The 14,340-nt window shown below is 42.1% G+C and overlaps 1 protein-coding gene across 14 annotated transcripts in view; it reads right to left on the reverse strand.

Annotated features, from left to right (window-relative positions):
• The window catches only part of LOC102371449 (solute carrier family 22 member 15-like), a 65,843-nt gene that overhangs the window by 36,430 nt on the left and 15,073 nt on the right, over positions 1-14,340 (reverse strand). For all 14 annotated transcript variants that reach the window (XR_003092291.1, XR_003092293.1, XR_003092292.1 and 11 more), the window contains 2 exons: positions 12,463-12,592; positions 6,138-6,359 (listed from right to left, as the gene is read on the reverse strand). Coding sequence is in view for 11 of the 14 variants with exons in the window: in XM_025194930.1 (XP_025050715.1) it covers positions 6,138-6,359; positions 12,463-12,592 (352 nt within the window). In the remaining 3 variants the exon portion in view is untranslated. The remainder of the gene's footprint in view (positions 1-6,137; positions 6,360-12,462; positions 12,593-14,340) is intronic.

Consider the following 14,340-nt stretch of genomic DNA (forward strand, 5'->3'; position numbering starts at 1 on the left):
TTTAATGAGAAAACCAAATATCCAATGGTATGTAAAAAAAACATAAAATTCAGGTCAAAGCTGCTAAGGCTGAGGGTTCATCTCATCATGGATCCTAGTTTTCTCTGTTTAAAAATCACAAAACCTCTGATAAAAATTCACAAATTCTGTGATTTAAAAAATCCAAAATCCGTGTTTTGGATTACAGCAGCAGTGGCATGAATCCCAGCAGCAGTGGCCTCAGCAGAATTGTGCCCCCCCCCCATTGCTGCTGGGCAGGCAGGGGGCACCTCGCCATGGTAGCATAGCTGGCACGGGGCTCCCAGAGGTAGCATCAAGCCTTCCCATCCCACTCTGTCATGCCAGGTCCCACCCACTAGGCCACAGAGGTCTCAGGGGAAGTGCAGCAGGGCAGGGATCTCGGAGCCTGCAGTGGGCAGCCTGCATCCACCTCTGCCCCAGGCACAAATCTGGGAGTGCATGCAGTGGCAGGGAGCTGGCCTCCTTGCTGCCCCTCAGGCATGCCGCCCATGGCTCCATCCTGCTCCCCCAGCCAGGCCCCTGCAGCCGCACCTTCTAGTCTCGGCTCCATATACCGCCCCAGCTGGGCAGCACCTCCAGCCCTGCCCCACTCCCTCCCTCACCATGGGGTCCTCAATCTTCCTCCCCTCCCCAGACTTACCTGGAGGGAGCTGCAGGTGCTGCTCTCCATACTGCCTGGCTTCCATGTGCATTTGCACGTGCACATATGCACATGACGCTCCCTCCCTGATCCCTCTCTTCCTGCTGCTCCCAGCCCCAAGCGGCCCCTTGCAGGCTGGAACTCTGCCAGCCTGCAAAGGGAAACCCACCATTTCCCGCATTTTTCTACTTAAAAGGGGGAAACCCACGTTTTTCTATGGCAAATGGAAAACCCAGATCCCTGGTCCTCATTAATCACTGATAACAACAGAAATTAGATCTTATACCTCAATATACAAAGCTTAAAACAATTACCTGCCTATTTTCAGAATCTCACAAAACAGAGAGAAAAGATAAAACAGAACATTGCCTTGGACTGGCCAAAAGAGAGTCAACCAGAGCTGATTTTGCTGATTACCTAATAAATTTCCTTTAAATCATATTATCTGTAGCAGTCTCCTCTACTATCAGTTTCCTGTGGAAGAGTACTTCAGACTTGTTGGTATATGGATAACAAGCTGCTGTACCATAAATTCTATTTGATTAGCAATACACTTCTTCCAACACCTGGGGAAACGTACTACTACTGTTACGGTAGCCATATCCTTAGTTATCATACTATTTGTGTGGTTCTGTGGATTGTTGCCATTACATGATCCTGTGGGTTCTTGCTCATAATTACATTTCTGTAATTATGAGCAGGGTCTTTAATTTATTTTCATAAGAGAGAAATTAGATTGTGTAATTAGATTGAGACTTCCATCATCCAGAAGTATATGGGGGGTGAGAAAAAGAAGCAGGAAGGAACAGAACAGAAGCCTGAATACATTTTCCTTTTCTTGTGGCAGTGGGAGAAAAAACTTTTTTTTCAATGTACAATTTGAGTTTTCCATAAACAACTAACTTTTAAAAATAGCCCTTGTTAAAGCCTTCAGTAAAGCAAGACCTTGCTAAGACTTTCCATCTTGCTAAAAGGACAGATGGGAAGGTCTTTGAGACATTAAGACCAAACCTTGTTACCAGATTTGCCCGTCACTTTGCAGTGTGATCATTTATTAGGGGTACGTTTCTGGGGATCTCTTTAATTCTATCAATGTGCCGCTTGTGTTACTTGTGTTTCTATATGGAGCTGTATCTCTCCCTTCTTCAAGTCCTCACCTCCAATGGAGCTATCTTGCAGGACTCTGTTTCAATGGGGCTGGGTTCCTCCAGCCACCAAATCAGTCAAACACGTGTACGCACATACACACACAGATCAACAGGATACGCCTGAGCCAGGCCAGGTTATTTTGCATTGACAGGCTAACACCCTCATATGCCTTGAACTCCGTTCATCAGGACAACAATAAAATGCAGTCAGACACAAGCACACAGGTTAACAGAGCACATCTGAGTCAGACTCAGCATTGATAGGTGGACACCCTCACGTGCCTTGAACTCAGTTCATTAGGACAATAATAAATGCAGTTAGACACACATACACATATGCTAACAGAGTACATCTGAGAAGGCTGGGTCCGATCAGCACTTTCAGCTGATACTCTCATGCGCCTCAAAACTCGGCATGTCACAATCTCTTGTCACAATGGTCCTAGTAGTAACCGCCTTGATGAGCAGACCCCATTGTAGTTTTGGGCAATACAGGAATCTGTGGCTTAGGTAAAAGAAGTGTTGCTGCAAAGCAAATGGGGAGGTCAAGGGGAAGAAGGAGTAGGTGAGGTTCAGAGAGAAAGTATAGCAACCAGCTTCACCATAAAAGTTATTTATTGCCAGGTATATGAACTTATGATGATACCAGTAATAATAGCCATGCAAGAGAGAGACAAATAAACAGTTACAATATTACATAGTTTCAATTAGGTTTTTGGGGAAGTTTAGCTTGTTTGATTAGCAAAAGTCAGGTTTAGAAAGCTGTGCCTGGAGAAAAAGAATAAAAGTCAGGTTCCTGGAAAGAGACAGAGAGAGAGACGCAAAGACAGAAACTTGGGGTGTCACCACCAGTCAAAGCTGCCAGGTGTTGTTGGATCTGGCAGACAGGCAGAGTCCTCAGCACGATCAATGGAGAGATTCCAGGGAGAAAAGGAATGGAACTGGTGCAGCTTTGGATCCAAGCACCAGGACAGAAACTTGAGCTTGGGTAGGGGTTTTTGTAGAGAACTAACAATGGCTCAAGGGAGAACACTAGGTTTGTTTAGGGGTAAACAGTGGATATATGCTGGATAATAGGAACTGATCACTGTTGGCTATAGATGGCATTACTCTGAGGGAGCTCACAATACAGACACAAAGATTCAGCATTTTGGATACCAATAGAGGAGTCATTACTAGAACTGGTCTGATAAATGCTGAGCTGGGTGTGTGTAGATGTGGGCTGATTAGCATTTGGAGCAAGGATTCCCCATCATGAAGTGCTCCCCTGCTTTTCTGATCCCAGAATTCAGTGTGGTCCTTGCCTTGGAATCTCTGTTCTCCATCCTAAATGCTAATGAAGGTGCATGCCTGTTCCATCTCCCATTTAAATGAGTTGTCATCTGGTTCCATCTTGGATGCAAATGAGACCGAGGAGTTGCTTCACTCTTATCACCCTTGTCTGGAGGGCTTTAGGTGGGTCTCCCACTGCATCATCTTTGTCTTTTGTAAGTCCTTCCTCTAATCAGTTCTTGTTCAGGCAGAGGCAGGGAGGGGGAGAGTTCTTTGTGAGTCAGACAGGCTGCGTACTGTGCCAAGGTTCCCCAAGAACATGGATCTGAGAGGTAACAACCTAAATATCATATAACCTAACCTCAGATTACTAATATCATTGCTCCTTGTCATTTTATATTATTCAAGAAAAAAGGAGAGACTTCACACTGTAAGATATTTTGCCATAGCAGAAGGTACACATAAGATGACAGCGGATTCTCGGGGGAAAAAGTTGCACCTTTCAGAAACACATTAACTAAGGAAATGTGCCCTGCCTGAAATCTTCAAAGAAACACGCTAGGGAAAAGTGGCCCTTGTAGCACAAACAGTTTGTACTGTAAGTTGTCCTAACTGATCCTGACAAGAGTTGATATGGATAGCCTTAAGTAATGCCCCCAACACATATTACATTTAAGATACTAACAGGTTAATTGCCACTTAAATAGTAGCCCAGCAATATGTACAACTCAATTTAAGGCATGATAACACAGTCAGTGGCCTATCATACCATAGCATTCATATAATGCCATAAATTCAACATGTGGCTAGGATCTGTCAAAATCATGTGTGCCACCCAGCTGGTGGTACATGGGGTTTACAGGCAAGCCCTGCTTCATGCCGTTTCACTTACTGCAGTTTCACTATAGCGCTCATTAAAAATACCTACCTGGTTTCACTTAGCACTCAGCACATTTCATTATAACGCTCAGTGTGGGGGTGGGGAGAAGCAATGGTGGCAGTGGCGGCAGCGTCAAGTGAAGCAGTGAGTGGCAGCCAGCAGGGCCCAGGGCGGGGTGGCAGGTGCCTAGGGTCCACTCTGGCATGTGGTGCTGGAGCAGATGGGGAGGAGCAGTGGTGGCAACGAAAAGGGGTGGGCAAGGGGCCAGGCAACATAAGCACGGAGCCCGGGCCGGTAGGGCCCAGGGCAGGGTGGCAGGAGCCCGGGGTCTGTTCCGACACGTGGTGCTGGAGTGGTGGTGGCGGCAGCAAGAAGGGGCAGACAGGGGGCTTGAGTGCGGGGCCTGGGCCAGCGCCCAGGGCCAGGGCCAGGGCCAGGGCTGGCTGGGCAGCAGGAGTGCAAGACCTGAGGCCAGGGCCAGCAGGAGTGCAGAGCCTGGGCCAGTGTGAGCCAGTGCTCAAGGACACGTGTGCAGTGTCCACTGCCCCAGAGCACAGCAGGGCCAAGCCCACGGAGCGCCGCAACTGAAACCAATTAAGAGTGCTAAGCAGGGGTTGTCTGTATACAGCTCCCCATACAATGGAAGTCAGGTCCACTGGGCCCAACAAAACATGCAATTTTGGGATTGGGGATTAGCTCCCATCACACTTTAGGCTGCTAGCAAGCCTTCGCTTTAAGATAGAGACAGAAAGACGTACGCTTCACAGCAGCCGTGACATGCTTCCAATTGACAATGTAATTAACCTTGAGTTCAGAGAATAGGGGTAAGATACCAACAACCCACTGGACCACACAAATAGAATAACTAAGGATATATTTACTGTAATATATTACTGTAACATTATGCCACTATTTAACTTCTTTCAGTCACAAGAGTAATCCTTTCTGGGGTACAAGTTACACAGCAAGCACCAGCTCTTTTAAACCCTTGCAGGAATCACAAGGGAACCTTTGGGGGTGGGGAAGAAGGGGCAGCATTCCCTAAAAGTCACAACAGTCCCAGAGTTGCTGGTTAACGTATTCGTTTGAGAACCACTCAGGGACACCACAGGCACTAGAGCTACCTTCACCTGCATAGAGGTAGCTTTGTCAGGAAAGTGGGTCATTATGTTAAATTCACAGGAGACTGACAACATCAGCAGAAAACCAGAGGACAGCACAAAGTACTGCCTGGGAATCTCTCTCAAGCTGTATACACTTTTTCCCTCCAGGGATTAAGTATTAAATAAGGCTGCTATAGGAACAAGAAGATCTTCTATCTAGTGAGATTCCGTGGTCTCTCCTATAAGTACCCTTTTCATCCCTGATAATCTAGGAAAGAATTAGAAAAATCAGATGTTTCATATCTAGAAGTAATCTCAAATCTAAGGCTCGACTTTAATAGGGACATGCCCTCTGCCAGTCTTTGCCTTAAACAGGCCAGATAATGACATGAGTTCTACACTGGGGTTCTTCCTGGGATGTCCTTTTGCTGTTCCAATCAGAACTTATATTTTCAGAAGAGTCACTCCTCTCCCCATCTGGACTGCTTTAAACTATACTGGACACAACCAAGGAGACAAAGTCCAAAACACTTCCCACTGCAAAGATGAGTGCAATAAGTGCAGATTTCACTGCAAAGATAAGTGGGTTTCTTTTGTTTTGCAGTTTTTGCACTTTGTATCTAACATGTGAAAATTAATGATCAAATGGTAAGTTCATATTTTTCTCTACTGCTCCCCCACAACTCCACTTTTCACTCTCAGTAGTCTCCTTTTTACACCTATAATACAATTTAATATCAGAGGTGTGCATGCAGCCAATATCAAGTGGAAACAATTTCATGGATTTATGGGTTTGCTTTTCTTTTTTGTTGTTGTTGTTTTCCACTACTTTCTAATTCGTTTTTTGGATCAGTATCTAAGTAACACAAAATTATTAAAAGATTATTACAATTAGCATGAAGTAACACACAATACCGTTTTAAAAAAACAGCACCTGGAATTAACAGTCAAACATATAATTGAGCTTTGAGAATGTTATTTAAAAATGAAGGGAGAAGCTAAACACATTAATCAGTGTCTTATATTTGACAAATTCACAGTGCTTCAGCATTAGCTTGCTTTTTACTACTTACCAGATATACATCAAAATGACAGTTCGCCACCGAAGGACTGGGTGTTTTACTAGGCTTAGGACATTGGGTGCTGATTCATCTGTTTTCATTGTACCTGCACATGGTTTTAATTTTATAGTTAACCTTTCTTTTCCATTACCCAGGGCTAGGTATTGTAGTACACGCTCCGCTTCTATAGTGTTCCCCTGGGAATACAGCCATCTGGGTGATTCTGGAAGCAAACTGCCAAATAAAAATTAGATAAAGAAAGTACATTTCTATCAATGACAGACTAGGTCAACCTTATTTCTCAGCAAGTCAAAGCATCACATTAGGAGGTAAACATGTATTAAATATACACATCCAATATTTAATTTAAGGAATGGCAAAAACTGAAATATGATATTCCAATTTCCTTTTCAGGAATTGCACTCAAATGCACTTTAAAGCTATATTTAAACAAGAACAGAATTTGGTTCTTAAAATTCAAGAAGATTTTGAGGGGTGTGGGTTGTAGCTGTGTTGATCTAAGGACATAGGCAGACAAGGTTCTTTGTTCAAATGTGTGATCTCTCTCTCTGGAGGAGTGTCCTCGTTGAATGAAAGCCTTTTTAAGATTCATGAGGTGGCAATCCCAGGTGTTCTCCTCAGTGCAAATATGGTGGTATCTGAGCGCTTGGCTGTATATACAAGCTGTGATATACAGCCAAGCCCTCAGATACCACGGAATTTACACGGAGAACACCCACACATTTGAAAGAGCCACCCAGATACCACATGAAGAATTGTTGCAGTACCGAAGAAAAAAACCAACGAATCACACACTGCTGGCTATGACGTATCACCCTTCCCTCAAACCCATACGGAAAATCCTCAAACAATTGCAACCCATACTAGAAAGAGACACTATTCTTAAAGAGATCTTCCCCGAACCACCCATCCTAGCCTTCAAACAAGCACCAAACCTCACTAACCTCATTACCAGAAGCAAACTTCCTCAGGCCCAGAACACACTGAATGGATCCAGACCGTGCCATGACAAGAAATGCAAAACTTGTCAACATTTCTCCACCATCCTCACAATTACTACACCCCACAACAGAGCCATCAGCATCCCTGCAGTTTACAGCTGTACCTCCAGAAATGTAATATATCTCATCCAATGCACCAAATGCCATGATGGAAAATACGTAGGAGTGACCAAACAACAACTGCACACCAGAATGAATGCACACAGGAAATCTATCAAAGACAAAAATACCCAATTACCTGTGGGGGCACATTTCTCACAAGAAAACCACTCTCTCTCCAATCTCTCAATTCTAATTCTCATAGGGAACTTACAAAACACTTCTCACAGATGAGCCTATGAACCTCACTTCATCAACCTCCTGGATACAAAAAAAAATCATGGACTAAATATAGACACTGGATTTATGACACATTATAACCTGCCTGACATCTGACTCCCCAGGTACCTCTCCACTATTTAACTGCTACATTCATCCCTCTTTTCTGTCCCCCTGCACCATGCCTGTCTCTCACCCACTGATTCCTCAATTTATGTCTTCACTAACTGCCTGTCTTGTATGCATACCAGCTCAGCCTCTGGCTTCTTTACTATTCATTCCATCCACGAAGAGGACACACCAACTGCAGAGACTTCCTCAGCCTGATGAAGGCTTTTTAAACCTAAAAGCTTGCTAAAAAGTTTTTTTCCAACTATTTAAGTTGGTCTAATAAAAGATAGGATTCACACAAAGAACCTTGTCTGCAAGAAGATTTTGACAACCTCCTCCTCCACCCAGTTTTTATAATATTCACATCTGAGGAAAAAAAAAATTCATCTTGGAATTACCTATAACTGTACTTTGTAATTAGTCTTACAGAAAAAAAATTTGAACTTTGTTCCATAGCAACATCAAAATATTCAAAAATGTAAATTCCTAAATAGTAAAAATTAACATAAATAATAATATTGAGGTGTTAAAATATATCTACAATTTAAAAAAACGAAAGCAGAAAATCATACTTTGTTGCATATTAATATAACCACATGTGAACCATTTTTGTTAACCTACTAAACAAAGCACTGCTTCTAACAAGACTTTGAAAATTAGAGAATAACTAAAGTCAATAAAAGGAATCTAAACTATTTTTCCAGGATTAATAAGGTTCTATAAAAACACATTTTTTATACATACAAATTGTTTGTCTTGTGACAAATGACATTGGTCATTTTTATTTAGTAGCTCTGACAGTGCCGATTCATTTAAAGTCAATTTTATACAAAATTGGTAACAAATTCTCTAATTTAAATTTGGTGAATGAAGAAATAATCTCTGCATTATTATAACATGTATTTCAAAAAGAGGCAAATCAAAGCTGAACTGAGTTGGTCAAATTGACAAATACAGCACTATTATTAAACTTAAATTTGTGCCAACATTGTGATAATACAGAATGGTTACATGAATGGTTACATGTTATAAACATCATAATATCCAAAAATACCAAACAATAAATGGTAGTGTATTTCCAATTATCTCATGTTGTAAATTTGGAGCTATAAAGTGCATGTGGGCCAAAACACCCAACCAATTTCTTTTTCCATTCTTTTTATAGTGAAAAGAAAAATGTTTCTATTATACTACACTGTTGTAATTAGTTTTGCCTTGTGCATTTTTTCCTCACAAAAATCATTTTCTTTCTGTCATTTTTACTCCAGCTTGTGTCCTATCTTTCAGACTGTACGTTTTAAAGAAAAGCTCTCAATAATATGTTAATCAGAATTAATTACCTTATTTTCTTCATTGGGAAAATAATTATGATTAATAATTTTTTTAGTTATTATGCAACAATACACTAACATTATTTTTAAATATTTGTTGAGGCCTTATTACTTGTCTTTCTCTTATTTCTAGAAGGTTGGTTTGCTGCTTTTTGATAATTCTAAATTGTGAATCAAAAGTATCTCCACTTATTTGCAAAATTTACTTACCACTCTCTACCTGGAAATATTTACCAGGCTTTTACTTTTATTTCTAATAATGGAAAGTGGTGAGCCATCCCCATTTCATTGTTTGCCTAAAGTTTTTTTTACTGGATTAAAATGGGTATTGACTAGCATTTTAACATTTGTCTTATGAAAGTGACACAAGTAGCTTTCCTTCCCACTGATTTCTCTCAGGATTCCTTTTTTCCAAGTTTGAGGTTTTGCTAGTGTATCTCCCAGAATACCATTCCAAAAGTCATTACATAATTCAACAGACAAAGGGTAGATAATTCAAAGAATATTTTAGCTGAACTTTGTTTTGTTCTATTTATTATTTCACCACAAGTTGGAAATATGCTCTATCAAGGTTAAACTACATACTTCAAAGTCCCTCCACTACTCTTTAATTAATGTGAGACAAAGTCTATTAATTATGTGGCACACATATCTCTTGAGAGTAACATTTTTGCTTTCAGAGGGTGCCTGTACACACCACAGGTTTTAATCCTCATTAAATTAAACAGGCTTATAAAATGTAAACTTCTTTATATTAGAGCGTCACATCTGTGTTTGCACACACTAGGTTTTCAAACGAATTAAGCTCAGACCCCAGCTGGTGCTGCAGGAGAGCGGGACAGTTCCGTGCTGCCCCACCTCAGCCCAGGGCCTCCCACCGCCTCCATGCCTGTGCCCTACTACGCAGCTATGGAAGCAGGGCACCAGCAAACCACACAAGAAAAAAAAAAAAGCAGAATCAATTAGAAAGCGAAAGCAATTTGAAGGGGTAAACTGCAAAATGTAGCTGCGGGAGAACCGTCTGGTGGACCAAGAACCATCTGGTGGACTAAGAGGCTCGTTGCATGTCTTTGAATGCCTTTGTGTTTGCACGCAACAAATCTGTGGATGTGACGCTTTAATTCCTGGCAAGCCAAACTAAAGTACATCAGAGGAGTTTTACTTTAACGTGCCAGAAAGACTTTTAAAGCATCCAGAAAAGCCACTCATGTAAATAGTCACGCTGTTGCAGCGCAAGAAAGGGCAAAAAATGTGGCATGTACAAAAGCCCCTTAATATATACTCTGGGGAAATAGGTGATACCTGGTTATTGATTTTTTTTGTACATTATTTTTGCATGGCAACTAATTTCAAAAGCTGACCTATGCAGAAATAACGGATGTTTAAACAGTATGTTAGGGCTTGCTTTTGTAGTATTATAAATAGATTGTGCTTGTAGTTTTACATCTATAGTTTTTATTACTGATAATCAGGGATCCTAGTTTTCTCCCATTAAAAAAAATTCCCAATTTTCAGATAAAAAAAAAAATAACCCAAAACCCACATGATTCCATGATCAGAATGAAACACTACTAATATATATAAGTGATGTTTCATTTCAATTGGCTTACTTTTGTAATCTGAAAATTGGAGATTTTTTTTCTGATCAGAGAAAACCAGGATCCCTGCTGCATAGTGTATGTTGCTTTTTTACAAATCTGAAGTACATTGTGACTAGGCAGACTAAGCTACAAACTTTTTTACATATTCATACATCCAAGAACTATTCTCATAACAATATGTATTAAGGGAATCCACCTATTATCACATTTCTACGAACAGTTTAAATAGCAAATATATGTCATACCTCATCGCCAGACTTAGGGTCACTCCAAACAAAGCAAGCAATCACAAGCAGCGCCAAGCTAGAAAGAGCACCCACAAGTGGAAGCACTTTGAAATGCTTCATAACTTCATTTATTTCCCACCAAGACATTACTACAGACATTTGGCTTATGAAAAGTAACCTTAAAATTCTGCCTGACACTTTTAATGGTACTTCTACAATCTGCTACGTGAAGAAAACCTTTGATGGCATAAAGCGAATATTTTGGACCAGTTCTATAGCCTGTGCTCTCTAGCAGCCTTCATGTTTCTCTGCAGACTTGTCACTGCCTTTTATAAGCAAACACTGCTCTTTTGATCACTGGCCAGCTCAACTGTCACAGCAAGCTGAGAAGTTCCAGATTCTCCTCTAGCTCTACCGTAGGGCTGTGTGAAGCTTCAGTAGCCAATTCGATTTGAAGGAGATTCAGACCGATCAGGAGACCAAATCTCTGAATCCAAATTGAATCGGGAGACCAAGTAAAAGCTCCAAATCAATTCGAAGCATCCAAATCGATTCAGAAAAAGATTCTGAAAAGATTTGGCCGATTCAGAGGTGCGGGTTGGGGGAGGGGAGGTGGAGAGGGCATGGAGGAGTGAGAAACTGGGGTTGCAGCTGGGACAAGCTACCCTGGAAGGTTGGGGGGTGCGTTACTCGGGGAGGGGGACGGGGGGGGGGGGGGGGGGGGGGGGCAGCCCCAGTGGCCCAGCTCCCAGGCAACGCACAGCGCCCTGCTGAGCCATTCTGCACCCGTGTCATGGGGCAGCTGCCGCATGGTTGCCAAGCAGGGTGGGGGCAATCCCCACTGCCCCCGACTGCCCGTGCTGCATGGGGGGGTTCCACCACGAGCAACCCAAGGCCCCAATCGCCGCTCCTGCAGCCGGTGAGTACGGGGCCTTTTTTTTTGTGTGTGTGAAGTGCTGGGGCTAGGCTGGGGCTGGGCGAGGCAACCATGGGGGCTTCTCCCATGGCTCCCCCTGCCTGGGGAAAGGCAGGCACAGCTGGAGGAGGTGGAGGAGAACCTGCAGCCACCAAGCTGTGCCTGCTTCTCCCCAGCTGATCCGAATCACTGAATGTCTCTGAATCAGTGACAAATCTTCCGAAGCTGATTCAGCCAAATCAATTCAGGACAGTGATCTGAATCTCCGAATCGACTCATTGTCCTCCAAATCGGCCGAGTTCAAATCAAATACTTCCCTATTTGCAGAGGACTACTCTACAGCCCCTGTGATGCTCTTTTCCCTTTCTTCCTCCATTTTTACCCCAAACTACTGATTGATACCTGGCTCACTTACAGACAGTTCAAAGGAGGTTAGAAGACTGTTGTGCATCAATACTAATTAAATGGGGACATTGTGAACATGAATAAGCAAAGATTTTGTTTTCTAGCTGCTCAGGAATCTGTATCAATGGTGTCAATATTTCTATCCAAGAGGTAAGGACAGAAAAAATATCTTTTGGCATTTTCTTTAAACGGTGGGTAAAATCTAAAGGCATTTTTTTATTATTGAAAATATCAGCCAAAATCTTTTTCATTATCGCATATATGCATTATGCTTCAAGGAAGACAAGCGTAACAAAATATGAAAGTTAGCCTTACTTCAATTACAGTCTTTCAGTGAAAAGCAAGACTTCTTGTTAAAGTACTGTATATTGTGTTTTTATATCCATAATAAGTTTGATCTACTTACAGAGAAAGGAGAAAAAAGAAAATTCCTGGACAATTTGATACAAATGCAAGGTAACGCCATTGCCTTATGTAGTAACCCAGTAAGGCATAAACTGCTATGCCAACTGCAAAGGTCAAATTTGTTAATGAACCTGTAAATAAAGGTAAGAAAAAGCTGCTATTTAAAACAATGTCAAAACCCATGTACAGATTCTAGGTATGTACTCTACAGCAAAAAGGACTTTATAACATCTTCAGAATGGCTAGTACAATTCAATGAGTTTGTTGAAATAAAGTCATCTGATTCTGACTCAGATATGGTTTTATAGAATTTTCATTCTTTTTAAATCATGGATTTTTGAAGTAAGCAAGAAAAGGAAAGAAGGATAGAGAAAAGTTGGGGGCATAGACAGTAAATACTTGAGGTTATTTATTTAGGTGTATTTAGATAACATGGAGTGGCAGTACTGTGGTAGGGCAGACAAAATTTAAGTGAGATGTAAAACACTAAGGATAATACTGAGTATAAAAACAGCTAGAACACCCAACAGTACCTATTAAACTTACCAAGCCTTCCTGGAGAATAAATATCGATAAAAACATTGGAGAAATGCATCCCATGTTTCAAGGGTGTAGGTTGTAGCTGTGTTGGTCTAAGGACATAGGCTAAACAAGGTTCTTTGGGTAAATCCAATATCTTTTATTTGAGTTGGTCTAATAAAAGATATTGGTTTTACCCAAAGAACTTTGTCTGTCTTGGAGAAACATATGGAGTCAATGCCAAACACAAAAGCCTAGCAGCAAACTCTTTGTGTGCAATCTAGTACTAAACCAGAAGTTGTCAGAGTAAGGTGCATGGAATCTTGACCACAGCTGACAGAAGCACTTCTTTAGTCCTGCTGTTAAAAGCAGTGCTCAGTATCTCCCTCTCCAATCCACCCATTGACCAGTTGCTCCATATTCCCCTCCTGAGGTACTAAAAACACAAAGCACCTGAAATGACAAGCAGCAGGAAGTAAATTATCTCTTCAGCCCATCAGGGGCCTGTGCGGGCCGGGCGCGAGCTGGGCCCTTTTTTGTGCGTTGCGCGGGCTGTGGCCAGCAGCCCGGGCACGCGGGGTCGGAGAGAGGAGGTGCGTCAAGCTAGAATTAGGCACAGACTCGTAGCAGTAGATTTAAAGATTGTTTACTTACACCGGAGATGGTTGCGGTGCAGGCTGGAAAACTTGCTTGAGTTGCGGTTACAGACAAAAACAACACGAACGATCACGTGGAGTTTGCTAGGCTCCACGGAAACAGAGCTCCGGATGCCCTGGACAAGCGCGCCACCGAAATAGAAACTTCGTAGATACGTCTTATAAAATTATCGCTCGAAGACGGGAAGAGGTGGGCGATGGATCAGGTCGCCAAACTCCTCTGAATCTCACGCAGGGTCTCTATTACTTTAGAACTAGCCAATAGCGGGGAACCAATTTGCATGCAGGTGGCGGGAACTCCTTTGCACCGTGCATTTCTCTTGCAACTTGAGCAATGCACTCTGCAAAGGAAGCCACAAATTGGCGGGAAACTCTTCCTTGCACCGGGGTTCTCCTCTGCAGCAGAAAACTCTACCGTGCAACGAAGCTGTAATTTGGCGGGGATAATTCTAGTGCCAAAGCGCACACAAAATCATACCTTTGGGTTATGACAGGGCCATCCCTGCAGAAGAAAAGACGGGAAAGAGCCAAGAAAGACATACAAAAAGGGCAAACAGAAGGGAGAGAGAGCGAGAGAAAGACATATAAAGACAACATGAGTTAGAAAAGAAGAGAGAGAGATGGAGAGGAATATTAAGGAAGTTAAAAAAATACCAGTTGCTGAAAAGACAGAAAAAAAAACCGCAAAACAAAACAATCTCTTT

The sequence above is a fragment of the Alligator sinensis genome, unplaced genomic scaffold, assembly GCF_000455745.1.
Source record: "Alligator sinensis unplaced genomic scaffold, ASM45574v1 scaffold848_1, whole genome shotgun sequence".
NCBI classification, from domain to species: Eukaryota; Metazoa; Chordata; order Crocodylia; family Alligatoridae; genus Alligator; species Alligator sinensis.